Consider the following 19,605-nt stretch of genomic DNA (forward strand, 5'->3'; position numbering starts at 1 on the left):
CTGCGGCTGTCCCGCCTAGACCGTCTGGGTGGCGTGCGGCTGGGAGACCGTGAGTAGCGGGAAAGTCTCGACGACGACGTAGACACCGATCGGCTGTAGCGTGGGGACCGGCTCCTGGACCGGCTCCGGCTAAGGCTGCGACTCCGGCTGCTAGACGGAGAGTAGCGTCGACGCTTTGGTGATGGTGATCTGCGGTCGGACGACAATGAACGTGTACGGCCTCGCCGAAGCGGGGACCGGCGCCGCTTGGGTGCATCGCGAAGAGGTGGGGTTCGAGACCGAGATCTGGCCCGGCGTCGCCGCGGCGGCGGGGTAGGTGAGCGAGAGATGGACCGTCTATATCCGTCAACGCTAGAGCCGCGAGAGTATGACCGAGACGAAGTCGAGCGCATCGAAACAGACCGGGAACGAGACCTCGGGCGTCTGTCACCCCGGCGTCCCCCAGCCCCGCGTCGAGGAGGTGACCCGCGTCGAGGAGATGACCCGCGTCGAGGAGGTGAACCGCCCCGGGGCACGTATGTATCTTTCCAACCACCTCGGGGACCTCCACGGCCACCGCGCTCACCCCTGTCACGGTAACGTGGCGGGGAACGAGACCGGCCGCCACCACGTCCGAACTCTCCTCGATCTCTATCATCGCGGCCTCCGCGCCAGGAATCGACCCGGCTAGGACCTCCGCCTCTCCCGCCCCTACCACGGTCTCGGCGTTCAAATTCCTCTCGCCGCTGACGGGCCTCTTCTGCAGCCTTGTCCGCCTCCATCTGTTTCAGTCATATTATCAGCCCAAGCCTTGGCACACCCGGATCCAATGCAGTGATGTAGTAAAACACCCACCTTCTCCTGCATAAGCTCCAATTTCTTGGCCTCCAGCAGCTCCTTGGGCACGCCCTGGGGGCTAGCTTGGGCGCTGAGCATGAGCTTCCACAGCTCCTTGCAGAATGCCGGCGTGTCCTTGTCGAGAAACCCCGTCAGCTGGATCTGCAGCGACTTAATATCGGGCTGTAGCGGCCGGGCCATGTCCCCTCTCGTCAGCACGCAATTTCCTTTTACATATGTTAGATCGCCGAGGGCGGCGAACTCACATGTCTCGCCCCTTCAATCAAGTTGAAAACCAGCTCAATGACAACATCGTCCTCGCTCCCCAGAATCTCGGTTACACGGTTGGCGATCCATCTGGCCCAGAGTGAAAGTAGCTCGTTAGCACACATTGCCCTGCTCCGTGAGGGGAACCTAGAGAGGGAGGGAGACGGAGAAACGCACTTCTTCATGACCTGCAAGTTCACCTTTTGCATATCCACCTTCTGATTGAATTCTGGTGGGAATTTGGTGCTCTTCAGCAGCTTCGCATCGACGCCCGTCGCCATGATTGGCAGCCCTCGGATTCCTTTTCTTGTTGAAAGTTTCTGGGCGGGAAAGCCGATTAATCGACACGGGCGGTGTCCTAGATGATGCCCGGCTTGATGCGCTTCTCTCTCTTACTCTTGGTCGGGTATTGTGGCTTAAGAAACGATGACGGGACCTGGAGTTGGAGGTGGGATGACGGATGTCGAACTGACGAGATGGACGCGTTGTGACGAAAAGAGATCGAGGTTCCCGGGCTGCCGGTTGTTGCCGCGGTGGGCCTTTTGCACTGTGCCTTTTTGGGTGAGAAGTGGAGAATTTGATCCGCCAAGCTTAAGCCGCACCGCCACAGGAGAAAGGCATGGGGGTTCCGGAACCTGAATTCACATGGGCGGGCCGTGTGGACCGCGGGGTAAAAATCACAGTGGTTGAAAGTTGGCGGGGGGTTGTCGTGTGCCCCGCTGTTTTGCAGTGTGCGCGTCCTTGGATGGAATGAGAAGGTTGTTTGCGATGAAGATGACGGGAACTTTGGATGGCATCCTTGCGATTAAATGCCTCACCGAAAACAGTCTTGCCGGCGACCGATTCTACCACCCAGCTTCAGATTTTCTGTCCTGGAGGCAAATGTGGTTATTTGATACGTTCAATGTCAGATTGATTCACAAGCTGAGCATAACTACGTTATGTACTGATCATTAGCGGGTATTTTCGTAGTGTACATGCGGTCTCATCTTTTGAGAAGACGACCGGAAGTCGGCCCATTGCTATGAGGACACCTTTGGCCATGACAGCGACAGGCCCGTTGTCCCCTAAAAACTGATACACTTTTCCATCTCCGTGACCCCAGCGCCAACCAAACCATTACATAGACCCCAATCCCGGAGCCCAACCAGTCCTGTATCATATAGCCAGAACGCCGTAGTAATATCAATGCTCCTTCCCTCATGAGGTCCCGTCGCCCATTCAGAGATATCAAGGCGTGTCAGCCCGCCTTGTGTCTCGTTGCTGCAGCGGGCCGTAGAATGATAACGTTCAGAAGGGGGCTACCCCGGAAGAAAGAAGCGGATAAACATAGCTACTCTCGGGAGTGACTCAGGAGCCTTTGGGATAGCTTAGTCTCATCCTTCCCATATCCCCATCCTTCTTCTCCGCTTGCTGTCTTGCATGCAGCGCGTCGATCTTCTCCCTCAACTTGTTCAACGCCCGGTTGTCCTGATCCTTCAGCTTGGCGCGAATCTCGTACAGAGCCATCAGCGAGTTGGCCCGGTCGACGTCGTCTTCAATCTGTTGATCCCGCCAACAGGCGTACTTTAGTACGTAGTTCGTCGGCGAGAGCGTGCAGTTGGGGGGTGCGAAGAGGGTAACGGTGCTAACCTCTGTTTCTCGCCGCGGCGTGCCCGGGATGGAGCCGTACGCCGAGTTTGAGCGCGTGTTGGGCGGCGTCAGGATGCGCCGTCCGTATTTATCAAACTTTGCCGGCGAGGCGGTTCTCGAGATGAAGGACGAGCCTGAGCCGGCAGACCCCGAAGACCCGGTGCGGCGATGATGTCGCGGACCTGGCTGGACTTGGAAAACATGTTCTAATGGCTTGTTTGCTTCAGACGTGGTGGAGGTGGTGTTGAGCGTCTTGTTGGCGTTGACCAGAGCGATAGCGGCTTGTGTTTCTTGCTGTGGCAAATCTTAGAATACCACAAAATGCAGTGATGCGGTAAAAGCAGCCTTGCGACGTACCGCCGCATTTAAGTCGCTGAGATCAGCAAGCATCTGCGCAAGCTGAATGCTCTCCATCATGGAGGTGCGTAGAAAGCTGATATGGCACGATTTCTGGACCGGAGAAAGTGAGGATGAATGAACACGTTGATGTTGTTGATGTTGTTGATGTTGTTGTTGGTGGTGGCTAAGTATGTCGAGAGACAGGACGCGGTCTGTGACGTTGATCGATGATGGGTTGCGTGTCCTGTAGAAATCCTGCTTGGTTCATCGGGTTTCACAGACAGAGATTTTCCCAGGCGAGGCAAAGACGCAGCCGCAGCTTTATGTTGGTGTCGCTGGCGCATAAGCCCAATCGGAACGTGTTCAAAAGCGGCAGAGTCGGATGTGAGGAAGTTGTCGGGAGTGCAATGGACGGGTTGGCGACCGCTCTCGTGTATCGACGGCTGAATACAGCTCGCCCCGCTAGTGTAGCAAGTGGGCTTTGTTCACTGAAGTTTCGTGGGGACTGCGGGGGGCCGCTGGGGGCCTGTTCGGTCCCGACAGGGGCCCCTCGCTAGCGATGGACTGAGTGGTCGGATCGTCAAACGGTTTGTGCGGGATCGCGTGCGACCCCCGCACTTGATAAAGTGGCACTGGAAAGTCCCGTGGCAGTCCTTAAAGAGGGCTACGGAATCACCATTCACCACGGACTCACTCCATCCACCTTTACATAGAAGCACAGATGGGTCCCCCATGGCCATCCCACCTGAAAAAGCGTGGCGACCGTTGCCAACCCCTTGCGACTGCTTCCTCATTGCTGAAAGACTATCCTTTCAAATGCCTCTTCGGCCTCCCGGGCCCGAGAACCTCGAAGACAATCGAACGATGACGGGCAACCACCTTACTGGTAACCTAGCTCTAGAGTTTGGGCCTTGGGAATGTCGTGCTCTGGAATCGGGAATTCGCGGGGAACAGCTAGAGTCACCTTGGCTCGAGCTTGGTCATCAGCCTCATTAACAGTCACATGTTTTCGAGTACCTAAGCGTTAGTTGACGTGTTTCTGTCGTGTTGTCAGATTTATACTTTCTTGAAGAGAAATACCGGCACAGCCGTCATCCACTCCGCATGACAGTCCAAAATGCGCATCACGCTTGACTATCACTTAGGTATCACGCTCAGTTCACGACGCCATCAGCCTGCCGTCATATTCAACTGGTGGAAGAATTTCGACCTTTCCCGACTCTAACCCTAAGCTACCCGAGATGTCCCTTTTCGCGGATGCAGGGCAGATCTTCCCCCATATCTCACAGCGCAAGCAGCTCGTTTCTCACAGGATCATCGTCACCAAGACAGGTCCACCGTAATACTCGAGCGGCCTACAAGCGAAGCGCTCCATACAAAGCTGTTGGGGTTCGTCCAGCGGCCTGACGATGGCAGTTGGGAATCATATTGTAGTCGCCGCTCAGGTTGTAGCTTCGTACTGTACGTCAATATCTATAGGTATGTTAACTCTACGTGCAGCATAACGATCCCTCAGCTATGCGCTAGTCTGCCGAGGAGTTGAGGTCTTGAGGAGATGCTGTAATACTAGGTACTAGTATGTCGAAATATCACTGGAGCAGCAACGTAGTCGCAGCATTAAGCTGAATTCACGATCGCTGATTGAATCAGCATGAAACCGTTTGCGATCCAGGTGTACCTGAGTGCCAGAGGACTATGTACAGCTAACACCAGCATTCTTTCTATGATAATTTGAAGTGCTTTTCTCATCAGTTTGCGTCGGGCATTCATTTGACGTTACCCCTTTAACTTTGTAGATCAGCATCCATATCCTGCAGGAAAACTAGAGGGGCTTTGAGTCTAGAATCCATCAACTCCACTTTCGTTTCAACACAATTGACCCAGAAGGTCAGAAACGCTGTTGCATTTTATAGGCGTATGTGACAATCCGGGAACATAATTAATCCTCGTCTCTCCCCGTGGACCGGACTGATCCACTCTTGCGCATCCGAGTCGGACGCCGCGCGGCATCATCTTCTACCGCCGAGGGCAGGGTTGTATCTGGGACATCTGCAGGCCATTCGCATCCCGGAATCAGCGTCGCATAAACCGGAAGGCTATATATTACATCTGCCGCTGCCCAGCCCGAGGCGAGTCGTTCACAATAGTGTTTGTACGGAGAGTAGTGAATTGTTATCGGCCCACGATGTCGTCGCTACGCCAACTAAAGAGAGCTGGCAAGATTATCTGCATTGGCCGCAATTATGCGTGAGTAACCAGTACCTGCTTAATTTAAAAAGAATTATCATGGCCTGCTGACTTTGAATTAGGGACCATATCACCGAGCTCAACAGCGCTCGGCCGAAGCAGCCCTTCTTCTTCCAGAAGCCGACGTCCTCCATCCTGTTCCCCGGCGACGGGCCAGTGATCCGGCCACGGGGCGTCGACCTGCACTACGAGGTCGAGCTCGCTCTCATTGTGGGCAAGCGTCTCAGGGACCTGAACGCTGAGAATGAATCGGCGGCGCTGGACGCCATTGACAGTGAGTTGCCAGGGACGAGCTGATTGATGCGTGTTGAAAACCCCCCGATACTAAAATCACCATGCCAGGCTATGCCCTCAGCATTGACATGACGGCGCGCAACATCCAGAACGAGGCCAAGAAGAAGGGTCTGCCGTGGGACATCAGCAAGGGCTTTGACACGTTCCTGCCGCTGAGCAACATCATCAGCAAGGACAAGATCCCGGATCCGCACAAGATCGAGCTGTACCTGACCGTCAACGACAAGGTACAGCAGAACGACTCGACCGAGCTGATGCTGTTCCGCCTGCCGCGGATCTTGAGCGATATCTCCAAGGTCATGACGCTCGAGCCCGGCGACATTGTCCTGACGGGCACGCCCAAGGGTGTCGGCCCCGTCGTGCCGGGGGATGTGATGCGCGCCGGCATCAGGGTGGACGGCAAGGAGCTGGAGGAGGCCAAGATGGAGGTTCATGTTGTAGAGTCGACCAGCTCGTATGAGTATGCCGAGACATGATGTCTTTGTTTTTATGAATAAAACACATAATACCCCTGAAGGGCATGCAGTTCTGTTCATCAATTTTGCTCAATTGCCTCATACTGGAACAAGACTCAGTAGTACAAGCACCCAACTCCCTCACCACTCAACAGTGTCATCACTTCAGATTCGGATCCCTAATCGACCCAGGCCGAGGACACCAATCCGCCACAGTCCCGCACCTCTTACACGTCCTCACCCCCTCATCCGCCTTGAACTTTTCAACCGCCTCCTTAATCTGAGTACCCAAATCCGTGCAATGGAAAGCGGCCTCGTGCACGACGGCGCCGCACCCGCCCGTTTCCTTCTGGCAGTACCAGCGCATGCGGTCGATCGAGCCCGCGGGGCGTTTCTGTTCCAGCACGACCCCCACCGTGTCGGCAAAGCGCACCGGGTTGTGCGGCGTGTTGGGCGGCAGCAGGAACATGTCCCCTTCGCCAATGACTATGTCCCGGAAGGTGTCGTCTTTGTCGACGACTTTGAGAAGCATGGCACCCTTGTACTGGTAGAACCATTCCGGAGTTTGGTTGATGTGGTAGTCGGTTCGGGCGTTGGGGCCGCCAACTATCTGTGTGTGGGGTTTGGTGTTAGTACTTGATATGATGAAGAAATGGAGGTGGTGAGGGAGTACCATGACGGTGAAATCCTCATTGTAGACGCAGTAGTTGTTGATTGGTGGTTTGAGGAGGTGGGAGTTCTCTTCCAGCCTGGGAAGATATAGCGTGGTGAGTTATTGTCATGAGATGGGAACCTGGTGATTGATGTCATGTACGTACCACTTGGGCAAGTTCACTGGTGAACTGAGCATCTTGCTTTTAGGGGTGTATAAGCCTCGGCTGAGGTGCTTCCCGAACGGCAATAGTTGACAAGGCCGCTGACAGGTCCAAGGCTGCTCAGATAATGTAGCCTGGGGGTTTTGAATGAGTTTCTGAATGAGCGAATAACCGTATTTCAAGAAATTGTGTTGCAATGCTCACAGAGTGGAATTCGGATGTAGCCGGATCCAAGATGATCCAATGGATGGTGTGACTTGTTGAGCGCTTGAGTTTAAACGACTTTGGATTGAGACAAGGATCTATCAGACGAAGGTAGGTAAGATATTTTGCAAGACATTGCCTTGAACACCACAAGATTAAATCAGACTACCGGTAGACATGCCCATCATATCTCACACAGCCGGCGAACTCGATCGCCGGAGCGTACCCCGCCGGCTAGCAGATGGAACCCGCTTGAATGCTCGGCTTACTAGACAATGACGTGCGGTTGCCCGTTGGAGGAACTTTTCAAAGCACTGGTATGTACTGTACCCCGTAAGTGTAATGGGAATTTCAATACAATACATTACTGAACTGACGGTGGGAAATTACCAGATAGGTACGGTACACGGTGTCAATAAGCTGCGTCTCAGATCTCCATTGCGTCCCATGTCGCGCATCCTTGCTCGGGAAGCGTGGCTTCAACTATGGTCTCGGATGGCGCCGAGATAGTGTACCTAGTGGTGTTAGTGAGGCATATCAACACCTCACTCGATATATATCTCTCAGCTCTATCAACCCAACAACGTCAATTCAAACCTCTTTATCTTTAATCCTCTTTCGCCCTTGCATCCTCGTCCCAACATGGATCACTCCTCACATGAGCACCACCACATGATGGACCACTCGTCCCATGGCGGGATGGATCACGGCGACAACAGTCATATGTGCAGCATGAATGTCAGTAGCGATCATGATATACCTCATCCCCCCATCATCTCGCTCGCCAACTAACCGACGTTAGATGCTCTTCACCTGGTCGACCGACAACCTCTGCATCGTCTTCCGCCAATGGCACATCACATCCACGCTGAGTCTTGTTATCTCCCTGATCGGCATCGTAGCCATCTCGGCTGGCTACGAGGCTGTGCGTGAGGGGATCCGGCGGTACGAGGCCTCGGTGGCCAGAAGGGCTGAGACGGCGCCGCGTGAGCATTCTTTCCATTTACCTTTCCCTTCCCAAGCACCCCTTATTATCTACCCGTCTGCCTGCCTAGCACCAGTCCGCTCTTATATTCCATGGCGAGGATATTCGCTAAAGAGAAAATTGAGCATCCCCATCGTCACCAGTACCTACTACTGCTGAAGACACTGTTACTGAGACTACCCCCTTTCTTGCGACCCCTGCAGGCCAAACCCGGGACGAGGTGACGCGACGGGCGCATGTCGTCAAGTCCGTCCTGTATGGATTTCAGAACTTTTACGCATTTATGATAATGTAAGCCATCCTTATAGTAGCCCTCGCAAGCGAGTTAACCCTGGGCTCTGACCGTGCCAAGGCTCATCTTCATGACCTACAACGGGTGGGTCATGATCGCCGTATCTGTGGGTGCCGGACTGGGCTATCTGGTGTTTGGCGCGCGGACTACTGTCGTCAAGGAAACAGCCTGTCACTAAATGGCATGTCACGGGTTGAGGGGATTGGGCGTTCGTATATATCGGATAGTACCCAGACCATGAAACCTGATCCAGCCTGTCTACTGTATCTTGTGTACTGCCGCTCTACCACCCTCAAATAACTCCAATTACCCACAGCACATGCTACATCTTACTCGCCTCTCCCTTTACACCCTTCCCGGCACCTCCCTCCCTGACAATATCCCCCTCGGCAGCAGGAACACCATCAAACACCCCCACATCAACCTTCTTCCGCTCCCCTCCCCCGTCCCCAGCCAAACCACTCCCCGGCGCCCGGTGCTTCCTCTTCTCCTCAAGCACCCCCCTCTCCGCGAGTGTCTCAATAAGCTTCTCATCCCCAAAGTGCCTGTTGTGCTCAAACTCGGGCGTCTCGCCGTAGGCAATCGTCGCCGCGTCGACCAGGATGCGCGCCGTCATTCCCCACACCTTGTACCTTCCTTTAGTATTATCATCATCATCACTGTCACCATTACTACTAGTACTACTACCACCGCCGTCCTCGTCCAGCGCCGCCAACCCGCCCTCCCTTACCCTGGGCTTGACCACGCGCTGGTCTGTCACCGGCACGTAAAAGAAATGCACCCGCCAGGGCTCGCTGTGCCAGTCGCTCCAGTAGCCTTCGTACCACTTCCCCGGCGGTAGTGGTTGTTGCTGCTGCTGCTGCTGCTGCTTTTTGGGACTGGGACTGTTGTTGGTGGTGGTGGTGGTAACAGGAAGCTCGTCCGAGGCCTTGAGGAAGTTGTGGAAGGGCGCTGAAAATACGGCGGCGACCTCCTTTGCGTCGAGTCGGGGGATGAGGGTTTCTTCGGCGGTTGGGCGTGCTAGGCAGGAGGAGGAAGAGGGATTGTGATTGTCCGAAGAGGAGGAGCTGTCTGTGTGCAGCAAGGCAACGCACGGCCGCACGACCAGCTCGGTGCGCGCCAGGTTCATGGGCAGGTAGCAGAGGTGCTCGATGCGGAAGGGTGCGGGGAGCTTGCTGTCGTCGAGCGGGAGGCCGATTTCCTCCCAGGCTTCGCGGCGGGCGATTTGGTCTTTTGATTTCACATTTCCGGCGGCAGGTGGTGGTTAGGTGAGATATTCGAGAATGGGTGGTAGGGCAGGGGGAGGGGAAGAGGAAGATTTACAGGGTGTCTCGTCCAAGCTATCTGCCTTGCCCCCCGGCAGGGCGGCATGGCCTGAGAAGCTGCGCAGGCTGGCGGCGCGCATCGTGATGACGACGCGCAGGTCGCCCCGGCGGTCGGCGTACAGCAGCATCAGCACGGCGGCGCGGCGGCTGAGCGGGAGGCGGTCCCAGAGCGGGAATGGTGGGGGTTTGTAGGCTCTTAGCCGGGCGATGGCGGCCTTGGTTCGCATGAGCTGGGGTTGCTTAACCACCACACAAACAGTTCTTTAATGGTTTGCTTTTACTGACCGTCGAGGCTGCATTGAGAGGTGCCATTGTCGCTGCATCCCAGTAATACGACCCTTCTTCGTCTTCGGCGCGCGGTTCTTCCTTGTCGTCGAACTCGACGAATAGCTTAAGGGAGGTCTCAAGGCTGGGCGGGTCTTGGATGCTCTGGACGATTGTCTGGACTTCTTCCTCGTGCTCTGGCGTGTCGATTTCGGTATCGGTCTGTACTATTGCTTGATCATCGAGGTTAAGGGAACCGCTCATCTTTTTCAAAACTTGCGCTGATGAGGTTTCTTGTGGCTCAGTCCAACCGGGTCCTGTACCGGATGGAGACTGTAATTGAGAGCCCAGGTATCCGGGACACGCTGCTTGGGCCGTAGCCGAAGTACGGTACCTGACAGCCGGAGCCCCGCCTCCGCCGCGGTGGGAAGGTGGAGCTGCAGGTGCTCCGAGGCGATGGGATGTGACGTCACGCTGATTGGCGCTTCTCTGCGCTGTGTTTAGAACTGTGGCACGAATCACGATACATAGTATTTACTGTACTAGGACGAGTTGAAGTGCTAGTGCCACTGCAGTTAACTCGACCTCCAAGCAATAACGTTGCCTTACAGCAGATAGTACAATACTGAAGCACCCCACTTGACATTTTCACATCTAAAAGATACATGCCCTCTTTGTATGTACACACCACGTCTCCTCACCTCACTCGAATACACAACCCACTCCCACCTATCACCCTAACCCAAGTTCACCACACCCATCTTACAAGCACATAACTCAACACAACCACAACACACTCACACTCACAATCACATCGCAGGCTTCACCCAACCAGCCTCCCTCATACCCACTCCCATTCCCATTCCGAGTCCCAAGCCATGATGATTGCTCCGCCCCACTATCCCGTCCCGATCCAGCCTGGATGACGACGGCCTGGGCAAAGGCGACGGTCTACGAGGTGCCCTGGCGACCTCCCTCAACCCAGCACTCACCCCCCTCCGACCCCTCCGACTACTCTCACCGCCGCCAATAGCAACCGCAACTCTTGACCCAGACAGCAGCGGGGGACTCCCACCTCGACTCGTCCCCTGCCGCCGCGGGCTGATCCCGCGCCTGGCCGACGGCGACGGCGTGCTCAGATTCGACCTAGTAGTAGTAGTCCTAGCCCCGGTTTCCATCCTGACTCTGACGGACCCAGATCCAGGCCCAGGCCCAGGCCCAGGTGGCGCGGGATTAGCCCTGACACTCCCATTCCCACTCCCGCTCCCACCAGGGCTTCGTTTCCACGGCTGCCCGGCGTTGGAACTCTCCTTTCCGAAACCCGGCGCGGGAGGGGATACGTTGCTATCATTGCTGATAACGGCCGTAGGAGAGCAAGAAAACACCTGCCTCCCGTCCGGGAGCACTTGGATGCGGCTTTTGAGTTTCTGTCGGCGCCTTTCGTCCCCGCTCATGCTCATGGTTGTGATGCCGAGGCCAATGCTCTTGTTGAGCTGCCGCGCTAGGTCGGTAGTCTTTGCCGCGAGCGCAGAAATCATGCCCGTCTTGGCTTTGGCCGTGGCAGGGGCAGTGGCAGTTGGCGGCGTTCGGGCGTTGGTGCCGGCCGGGAGGGCCGAGCAGGACGCTGGGGCAGAGGCGCATGATGGCTGCCATGGGGAAGGGGTTGTTGTCTTGGTCCTGGTCTTGGAATTTGGGGGCGATGCCGAAAGCGAGCGCGGCGGTTTACGGATCGGGGGAGGGCAAGCGGGTTGGACGCGGCGGTGGTCAAAGGCGGCCGATGTGGGAGTCGGAGCTGGCGTGGCGGGTGTAGCGGTCCCCATCCCAATCCCGCTGCGCCGGAGGAAGGCTCTGGCTGGGGCGATGAGGGAGGAGCCCCGGCTGAGGCGCGGCGTGGAAGGCGTGGAGGAGCGCTTACCGCCGGTGCCGCCTCCAAAAGGAGGCGTGGGCTTGTTACTGTCGAAAAGGGCGATAGGGATGGATATGCCTGTATCTGGGGAGCTTGTTGTGGGACTGCATTTGGCATCGTGCTGTGCAATCTGCAGTTGGGCTACATGATAGGGGTAGTCATAACTGGCTCGCTTTGACGTCTCCTCTTCGTTACCCCGGCCGGGCTTTGGGGGCTTTGTTATCTGAAGAGGGCGGGGGATAGCAGATCGCGCTGTGCTGATTCTCTTGATCCGTCTTGGACTGGAATGAATGGGGCTTGGGTCCGAACAGTAACCCTTGTCCTCAGCCTCGGCGTCCGCAGCTCCCAACTCGGACACTGCGGTCCTGAACTCCTGACCAAAGGGACTGCTGCTAACGCTGAGAGGTGAGACAGAAGATGGCTCGTCAGCCTCGTATCGGTGGTCGAGCACAGCTGTTGGGTATGGCGTTTGGGGGCGGGCGATGTGAAGGTGGACATTTGCGGGAATGCCCAGGACTCTATGGGCCTTTTCATCATGATTGTGCATGGTCCTTCGTCTTTCTCGGAGCGCTGCGAGGTGATCGGGACCAGGCACTCGCGGTGCCCTTTGCGTCAATGTTGGCGCAGAGTGACCGGCCTGGTCCGGCATTCTTCTTGGGACATTGGCTGCATCGCCCATAAGCTTCTTCCCTTTTGAAAGGCTACCTGCTTGATTATCTAGGATAAAGGCCATCTCGGAATCTTCTTGATCCGACTCGCTGTTGTTGCACTCAGACTGGTTGTAGTCGAAAATGCTGCCATCCGGGGTGGCAAGTGCCTCGTTCACCTCCTTGCTGAAGGCTGACACCAAAGACTGTCTCCGTGCTCGGAATGGCAACAACGGCAACAGTCTCTTCTCGTACTTCTCTATCTCTCTGACCGGAGGAGGCGAGAGCGGATGAAAAAGCGGCGTCGCCCGCCTCGCCGTCCCAAGCGACGAGCTAGAGGCACTGGTGCTCTGTTTCCGAGAAAGACTAGCAATCATGCTGATTGCCCAGATGCAGTGTCGACTCCAGATCTGCTCCTAATATTGTGATTGGGGGCAGCTATCCAGTTGTCCATGGTAAATTGATTATGGATGGTGTCCAAATAAATCGTTTGAATCTCTTTGTCTGACTGCGCTCGAGTGGAAATAAAGGCGAATATTCGACAAGTGCTTCGAACCCGGCATCTCCTTTGAGCGATCGTCAGCCCTTTGAGCAATCCGTCAGCCTCGCCATCACGAGGCGAGTAGGCCCTTTGTTGGAACCGGCTGAAATCAAAGGCATTTTGAACCGCTTTGCCTCATCCACCAGCCTTGCTTCATAGTGATTGGCAAGACGCTGGCTATGAGAGGATAATGCCAGGTCAGGCGGGTGGCTGCGCATCTGTCGAGTCGCCGCTGTCGTCACTCGCCGTAGGTTCGGTAACGCCTCAGTCTTCATCCTCATACTTATTTCCCTGGAAATCGCCCAATAGGATATCTTCAACCCCTAATCCGGCCGAAGTATTCCTGATCCATTCCGTCTCAACCCGGAAGAAGATCCACACCCACCGCCTGAACACTTCGAGGAACTGGATGAGAAATATCGAGCTTTCGAAGTCGCTTATGTGGTCCATTCGCGGGCTCAGTTTGACCATCCACGTACAGCGAAGCACTAGATCCAGCACAATGACGGCATAGTACACTCCCGGCTTGTGCACATGCAACCTCTTTCTCAACCCAAACGGGTAGTCCGGCGAGTTCCGCTCCCTGGCGCCAGACAAGAGGGTCAAGTCCCAGTCCTTTGCCACGTCCCAGTAAAAGCTGTACAGGGAGTTGAGCAGAGAGGCAGCCACCCACGCCCTGTACAATTTCGTAGACGGAGTTTCTCCTTGGTGATGCCTCAGCATCGCGGCAAGCACAATCACAGGAAAGGCGGTCGAGTACTTGGCCGCGTTGGCCAGGTGCTGTCCGCCCCACCCCGTCGACTCCCTATATGGCGCCCTGCGCACGCGCACAAACTCGATTAGACACTGGCGCAAGCGGATCACGCTCGGAATCGCCATGATCAAGGGGACAATAACGTCCCCACCGCATCCGCGCTCGGGTCTCGCAGTGGCGGACCCGTCGCGCGTAAAGAACATGCAGAGACAGACAAACAGATCGGCTAGGACTTTAGCATAGCTAGTGAGCACATCGGCGAGCAAGATGTCGCCAAACTTGCCATCCTTGGCCTCTGCCAGCCCGCCGACGCTGACACGACGGAGCGTCCAGAGAAGGCGGCTGCGCCCGGTGTGTGAGACGGACAAACGGCGAAGGGGTACGGCGAACAAGAGGGCGAGAACGAGCAGATTCGTCATGGGCAGCCAGTCATAGTCGATGACGCGCTGTGGGTCTCGGCGAGTGAGGACCCAGAAGGTGAGGATGGAGAGGCCCGAGGCGAGCGAGAGAAAGGACGCGAGACGGTAGGTCGAGTGGTGATGGGTTGGCTGCAGCGAATTCGACCTGCTGGGATAGCGGATCAACGAGGGCACATCGATGCCCCGGATGTGCAGGAAGTGGAGGTTGGCTCCCCATCCCCAGACGGCTGCCGAGCGTCAGATGAATCCAATCTTCTCAAGCTTGCTGGTAGATGAATGACGAACCCAATATCACGATGAAGGCGACCCGGTAGGGGAGAGGAAAGGTTAGGCTGAACGAGTCGAGCCGCGGTTCCACAGCAGGGTCACCGTCCATTGTTCTTCTGCCTCTGAGCTGTAGCTGTTGGCTGCCTCATCGAAAGATGTCCAGGGAGAGTCTAGAATGTGATGAAGAGTTGGGAGAAGAAAGACGTTGACGCCGGCAACGTCTAAGGAGGAACGAGCCGAGGAGGGAAAGAATAACAAAAAAAGATGCAACGTCGCTGTGTTTAGAATCGTACTGCGTCGCGTGCTACCCCTGTCGTAAATTTGATGAGAAAAAGGAGCCCGTCTTTTTCAACGGCAGGGAAACGACGTCAGCAGTCCAATGGGGGTGCAGCCCGTGCTAGCCTTGGTAGCCAAAGCGCTGTCCCATCCCTGCTTGGAATCCCCTGCAAGGCTGCAGCCCTGCTGCATCCTTGTCGGCTACCTTATCGTTAAGTGCATTCATTGCAAGCCGAGGTCCGACCCATCGAACTTGCATCTGCTTGCCAACTCAGTCTTCGAAAACCGAACTCGAACTCGGAACATAATCGTCATGAGACTCATGAATCATTGCGGTTCAAGGTCCCGTCATGTAATACACTAATCATACATCAAACCGCGATTCCTGTTAGGGTCTTGCCCCTTCAACAAAACCGACAGCATGGCTTCCGCTTCGGGCTCCCCGCAATCGAAACCTCCTCCGCCGCTCACGTCGTCTCCGTACCCCTTCGCCGCCGCGCCCGACATCATCCGCGCCCACCAGAAAGACGCATACTTTCAAGGTGTTCTTACGAACCAGCTCAGCGACCTTCACCGCCGTCTCTATGGCGCCCGTTCTGCCCATGCCTGGGCGACCGAGACCCGCACTCTCGCTGACGCCCTGTATCTCTGCCTTACCACCCTCCCCGGCAACCGCACCCTAGGCGAAGAATACTGCGACCTCGTCCAGGTAGAAGCCCCTTCTCACAAGCCAACGAGATCAGATCCAAAGTCTGCGACAACAACAACAACAACAACAACAACAACAACATTGGAAGAGGAAGGAGGCCCTGTTCTACCATCCATCGAACGCCGTGCAGGGTACATACTGTCAAGCGTCCTCCTGCCCTACATCTTCTCCCGCATCCTCCCCCGCTTCCGAGCCCTCGTACGCAAGAAACTCCAGTCTCGACTCACCACCCTCACGCGCCAGGGACGCGACGAGACCAAAACCGGCCGGCCCAGCACCGAGTACCGCGCGCTGCGCTACATCCTCACGCACCTATCCGCCCTGACCAGCGGCGCCCACTTCCACGCCGCGACGCTCGCAATCTTCTACTTCACTGGCGCATACTACTCCCTCTCCAAACGGCTCTTCGGCCTGCGCTACGTCTTCACCCGGCGCATCGAGGAAGGACAGGGCGGGCGGGCCGGGTACGAGGTGCTGGGCGTCCTGCTGGTCGTGCAGATGCTGGTGCGCGGGTACCTCCATATCCGCGCACAGCTTGCGCCGACGCCCGCCGACGCCGACGCCGCTGCCATTACGTCTCGAGAAGAACGACCGAGCGGCGGCGCCAGCGCGGATTTCCTACTACCACACGTCTCGCTCGACGAGCACGCCTACACCAGCAACAACGAACTCCTCAGCGGCACCAACCTGTCATCAACATCATCATCATCCCAGCGGAGCCTGGCGGAGATCGGACAGACCACACACACGCCCGTGCTCTTAGCAGGCAGGGCGCGGTACGACCTCGGGGGGAGTCCCCAGGTCATGGGGTGGATCAAGGGCGCACAGCAGCGCAAGTGCACGCTGTGCCTCGAGGGGCTCAAGGACCCCGCGGCGACGTCGTGCGGGCACGTGTTTTGCTGGGCGTGCATCGGCGACTGGGTCCGCGAGAAGCCCGAGTGCCCGCTCTGTCGGCGCGCGGCGCTGGCGCAGCATATCCTGCCTCTGCGGGTTGCATGAGGGATTGGAAGTATGGGGAAGGAGGGGTGGGAAGTGGTGACGAGGTGTGTTGTACTGTACTGTACGTGCGATTCAAGTACATGGACAGGACTCGGGGTGTAGTCCATGGTGCTTATGATGTAAGGCATACTCTATCTATCAAGGGATATGGCAGTTGAGAATTGTATATAGTATTGTACAGACGGGTCCCGATGTGTATTGACCACGCAGTGGGAATCAAAGCTCGATTAGTTAAGGGTATATACGGATAAGCTGACCACTGTTACCACTCCAAAGATAAGATCCAATCCACCCCTAGTACTCGGTAGAAACACGAAAGACCATGACAACCCAAGGGAGAGTAGAACTAAATGTACCACCGTTGCATGACCTCCAGCGGTCCACACAGCAAGACATGATACAAACGAAGAAAGCACACAAAATCCCACCGCCAACGCTTGTCCGACTTTGACATGATAAGGAGCCACGCTTGGAAAACTCCGAGGGTACAAAATACCAGCAACAAGCCCCGGATAACTTACAACAACAAGATGTAAAGTCCGTACCGTTAGTTGTTAGACCCGCAGGAGAAGCGAACGAAGAAAGCATAAACAAACAGATTCGTTGCCGAGATAGACTTGGACTATGTGAGAGCGATTCGAGGAACTCGAAATGAGATATCAGGATGAGTCTTCGACTTTGCACCCTTCAAGATTCATCAAAAGAGGGGCAACATAAAGAACAAAATAGACATGTGCCCAGGTAAGTATGCGCCATCCCGTAGCCACAGCACACAACAACAGGAGAGGTATCATAAGAATGAAGAGAAACAGCGAGGAAAGAAGAATAAAAATGAGACGTGCCCCATCATTAAAATTCCCACGCTCAAATCCATGCCATGCATCCCACCCCCATTCTGCCCTCGATGAATCGGATGGATGCGCTGCCTGACCCCTTGCTTATGCATGCTTTGCACTCACTCCATTCCCATAATGCAGATTACACACACATGCTCGACTTTGCCCCTACCACACCTTCCTCCCAAAGAGTCCACGCTCAATCTGAGATACAAAACAGAACAATTTCCCCCCTATCATTCTTTTTCATCCTCAACGACCGGAAAAGTTCCTTCTCCTCCATCAGCTTGCTCAAGCTCACGCCCGACGCGTTCCTCTCGCGGTGGTAGCGCTTTAGGGCCTTGTTAACACTGCACCCGCGCTCGCTGTCGGGGCCCTTGTTGACAAAGCTGAGGAAGTGCTCGGCGCGCGGCTTGTAAACAACCATTTCCCTGCCGGCCGCGGCGGCAGTCTCTCCGTCCTTGGAACCGGGCCTGAACTCGAGGAGTTTCTGCTCCTTTGGGCCTTCTAGGCTCTTTGCTCCTGCGGTAGTGGTACGCTTCTTCTTCTTGGACGACGACGAACTCGACTTTGTCTTTGTTCGCTTCTTGGATGATGATGATTTAGGCTTGGACCCGGAAGAGATCATGGCCATGAGGCTGTTGCCGAGCGATTCTGTCCGGCTGGATTTGTGGTGCTTGGACTTGGCCTTCTTTAGGGGGCTAGCAGGCGTCTCGGCGGCGTCGCCGCTACCCGAGTAATCGGGCGATGGCGGAAAGACATTGGGTCTGGACATCAAGCGATTGATGCCGCCGGTCAGTCCCGAGTGTAGAACCGGCGGCGCGTCGGTCATGATGTGGTCCGTTTCGATGTGTAACCTCTTGCGCTTCTTATCCTTCTTGGCTTCCTTGTCCCCATCCTTCACCTTCCTACGCGCAGGCTTTGGCGCAGGTGTCTCAAACTGGGATACTGGTACCGGGCCGCTACCGTACTGAACCATGGCGCTGTCATCGTCCAAAGCACTGTCCAAGCCATTGGCCTCCGGATCGAAACGAACAAGAGCTGTCTCCTCGTTGTGTTGGATGGGAGCAGTGGCAGGTAGGGACAGACTGGAGGCGGTTGGCGTGGGATTGCTAACCAGGAAGTCGAAGACGTTGACCGGCTCGGCTGCGGACGGAGGAGTTGGCGCCTCCGGAGGGGGGTTCGGTGAGTGGCCATCGTCATCGCTGTGCTGCTCATACTCCCGCCATGAATCGTAGTCCTCCGCGACGTCCTCGACATAGGCTGCGTGGGCCATGGCGTTTTGCGCCGCTTGGTTGTTTCCGCTGGGCGCCGGCTTTGCTTTCTTCTCTCGATAGAGGGCACCTTGATACTTCTGTGCCTCGCTGATGCAACTCTGGACCTGAGTCAGCGGGCTCATCGCTCATTGTTCAACGAGACCAAGGTTTCGTACCGTATGCGTGCGGTATTCGGTACCGGGAAAGTACACCATGCAATCAATGCAAGTGAAGGTAGCCCCTCGACAACGATTTCGATGGGGGTCGAGCTTCTTCTTGGTCAAGACGTCGCCGCACGCCTGGATGAGACGGATAGAACACAGTTAGATGTTGCCGAATGCAAAACACCATTGGCCATTAGGGGAGTGGGCAGCTGATATGGAAACATGCGACTTCCAGTGGAAATATGGGGGAAACAGGGAGAGTGAGAGGAGACTGTGAAAAGGGAGGATCGACTTGATCATACGGGGGAGGGGTGTGCGGGAACGAAGAGGAGGGGTGGTGTGTCTGCGGCCATGACCTGTTGGCTACGACCCGTAAGGGTGGTGTGCCAGGAGTTTGTGTGTGATGTCAGTTCAGATTTCCCTCCGGGGTGGTCATGGGAGGGGTGCCGGGAGACAAGGGGAGAGAAGGTGGGGGGTGGGCGTTCAAAATTGAGACGCGGGTAGCTGAAGGACGGATTTGAGAGTGCCGCCATCGGCGCCAGATACCAAGAATTGGCCATTCTAGAAGAAAGGCATTGTCGTGGGGAGTATAATGGGACGAGGGGCATTGCAACAATACCTACCTCGCACGAGAAGGAAACCATGATGTCGGCCGGTTGAGTTCTCTGTCGTCAAAATTCCAGGTCTTTCCAATTGGCGCGGAGCTTGCTAGAAGTGAAGCGGATTGCTGCAGCCTATGATGAGCCCGGTTGTTCAACCTTAGCCAATCGCTCTCCAGCCGGCTGAGGTTGATTGAAGATGGCTTTTGCCCGGCGTAATAGTAGAAGGTATTGTACGGCGCGAGGAGCCCGAAGGAGTAAGACTCGGAGAGAGTGTCCTGTCAGGTACGGACGAAC

General features: G+C 55.9%; 10 protein-coding genes across 10 annotated transcripts; 3 read left to right on the forward strand and 7 right to left on the reverse strand.

Annotated features, from left to right (window-relative positions):
• Positions 1–150: 150 nt before the first annotated feature.
• N656DRAFT_794567 (PWI domain-containing protein) lies at positions 151–1,364 on the reverse strand (the record flags this gene model as incomplete). Its single annotated transcript, XM_064817298.1, has 5 exons — positions 151–336; positions 431–739; positions 835–999; positions 1,083–1,173; positions 1,261–1,364. The coding sequence occupies 5 exons, from the start codon at positions 1,362–1,364 to the stop codon at positions 151–153; spliced, it is 855 nt and encodes a 284-aa protein (XP_064673812.1).
• Positions 1,365–2,433: 1,069 nt separating this feature from the next.
• On the reverse strand, positions 2,434–3,129 carry N656DRAFT_794568 (uncharacterized protein; the record flags this gene model as incomplete). The annotated part of the gene is made up of 2 exons (XM_064817299.1): positions 2,434–3,009; positions 3,073–3,129. The coding sequence occupies 2 exons, from the start codon at positions 3,127–3,129 to the stop codon at positions 2,434–2,436; spliced, it is 633 nt and encodes a 210-aa protein (XP_064673813.1).
• A 2,110-nt stretch (positions 3,130–5,239) lies between these two features.
• N656DRAFT_701444 (uncharacterized protein) lies at positions 5,240–6,071 on the forward strand (the record flags this gene model as incomplete). Its single annotated transcript, XM_064810946.1, has 3 exons — positions 5,240–5,301; positions 5,364–5,575; positions 5,644–6,071. 3 exons carry the CDS (start codon positions 5,240–5,242, stop codon positions 6,069–6,071), a joined length of 702 nt encoding a protein of 233 aa, XP_064673814.1.
• Positions 6,072–6,078: 7 nt separating this feature from the next.
• On the reverse strand, positions 6,079–7,164 carry N656DRAFT_841734 (3-hydroxyanthranilate 3,4-dioxygenase). Its single transcript, XM_064819011.1, has 3 exons — positions 6,869–7,164; positions 6,724–6,799; positions 6,079–6,660 (listed from the first exon to the last, which is right to left on the reverse strand). Exons 1-3 carry the CDS (start codon positions 6,898–6,900, stop codon positions 6,211–6,213), a joined length of 558 nt encoding a protein of 185 aa, XP_064673815.1. The 5' UTR covers positions 6,901–7,164; the 3' UTR covers positions 6,079–6,210.
• Positions 7,165–7,497: 333 nt separating this feature from the next.
• On the forward strand, positions 7,498–8,685 carry N656DRAFT_774455 (Ctr copper transporter). Its single transcript, XM_064814273.1, has 4 exons — positions 7,498–7,807; positions 7,872–8,055; positions 8,198–8,345; positions 8,407–8,685. The coding sequence occupies exons 1-4, from the start codon at positions 7,712–7,714 to the stop codon at positions 8,522–8,524; spliced, it is 546 nt and encodes a 181-aa protein (XP_064673816.1). The 5' UTR covers positions 7,498–7,711; the 3' UTR covers positions 8,525–8,685.
• Positions 8,669–10,321, reverse strand: N656DRAFT_834181 (uncharacterized protein; the record flags this gene model as incomplete). Its single annotated transcript, XM_064818713.1, has 3 exons — positions 9,957–10,321; positions 9,670–9,901; positions 8,669–9,576 (listed from the first exon to the last, which is right to left on the reverse strand). The coding sequence occupies exons 1-3, from the start codon at positions 10,197–10,199 to the stop codon at positions 8,669–8,671; spliced, it is 1,383 nt and encodes a 460-aa protein (XP_064673817.1). The 5' UTR covers positions 10,200–10,321.
• Positions 10,322–10,744: 423 nt separating this feature from the next.
• N656DRAFT_794573 (uncharacterized protein) lies at positions 10,745–12,865 on the reverse strand (the record flags this gene model as incomplete). The annotated part of the gene is made up of 1 exon (XM_064817300.1): positions 10,745–12,865. The coding sequence occupies one exon, from the start codon at positions 12,863–12,865 to the stop codon at positions 10,745–10,747; it is 2,121 nt and encodes a 706-aa protein (XP_064673818.1).
• Positions 12,866–13,293: 428 nt separating this feature from the next.
• N656DRAFT_765244 (EXS-domain-containing protein) lies at positions 13,294–14,578 on the reverse strand (the record flags this gene model as incomplete). Its single annotated transcript, XM_064813391.1, has 2 exons — positions 13,294–14,429; positions 14,488–14,578. The coding sequence occupies 2 exons, from the start codon at positions 14,576–14,578 to the stop codon at positions 13,294–13,296; spliced, it is 1,227 nt and encodes a 408-aa protein (XP_064673819.1).
• A 588-nt stretch (positions 14,579–15,166) lies between these two features.
• On the forward strand, positions 15,167–16,883 carry N656DRAFT_810771 (uncharacterized protein; the record flags this gene model as incomplete). Its single annotated transcript, XM_064818369.1, has 2 exons — positions 15,167–15,454; positions 15,545–16,883. 2 exons carry the CDS (start codon positions 15,167–15,169, stop codon positions 16,451–16,453), a joined length of 1,197 nt encoding a protein of 398 aa, XP_064673820.1. The 3' UTR covers positions 16,454–16,883.
• Positions 16,884–17,488: 605 nt separating this feature from the next.
• Positions 17,489–19,353, reverse strand: N656DRAFT_786665 (uncharacterized protein; the record flags this gene model as incomplete). The annotated part of the gene is made up of 3 exons (XM_064816545.1): positions 17,489–18,664; positions 18,722–18,844; positions 19,333–19,353. The coding sequence occupies 3 exons, from the start codon at positions 19,351–19,353 to the stop codon at positions 17,489–17,491; spliced, it is 1,320 nt and encodes a 439-aa protein (XP_064673821.1).
• Positions 19,354–19,605: the final 252 nt, after the last annotated feature.

The sequence above is a fragment of the Canariomyces notabilis genome (genome assembly GCF_033297395.1).
Source record: "Canariomyces notabilis strain CBS 508.74 unplaced genomic scaffold N656scaffold_2, whole genome shotgun sequence".
NCBI lineage: Eukaryota > Fungi > Ascomycota > Sordariomycetes > Sordariales > Chaetomiaceae > Canariomyces > Canariomyces notabilis.

Coding starts and splice junctions, on each gene's coding strand:
- N656DRAFT_841734 (XM_064819011.1), bottom strand. CDS start 6,900: ATGCTCAGTTCACCAGTGAACTTGCCCAAGTG. Junction 6,800..6,868: donor CCAGTGAACTTGCCCAAGTG/GTACGTACATGA, acceptor ATATCTTCCCAG/GCTGGAAGAGAACTCCCACC. Junction 6,661..6,723: donor ATGAGGATTTCACCGTCATG/GTACTCCCTCAC, acceptor CCCCACACACAG/ATAGTTGGCGGCCCCAACGC.
- N656DRAFT_774455 (XM_064814273.1), top strand. CDS start 7,712: ATGGATCACTCCTCACATGAGCACCACCACATGATGGACCACTCGTCC. Junction 8,056..8,197: donor AAGGGCTGAGACGGCGCCGC/GTGAGCATTCTT, acceptor CATCGTCACCAG/TACCTACTACTGCTGAAGAC. Junction 8,346..8,406: donor TTTTACGCATTTATGATAAT/GTAAGCCATCCT, acceptor GACCGTGCCAAG/GCTCATCTTCATGACCTACA.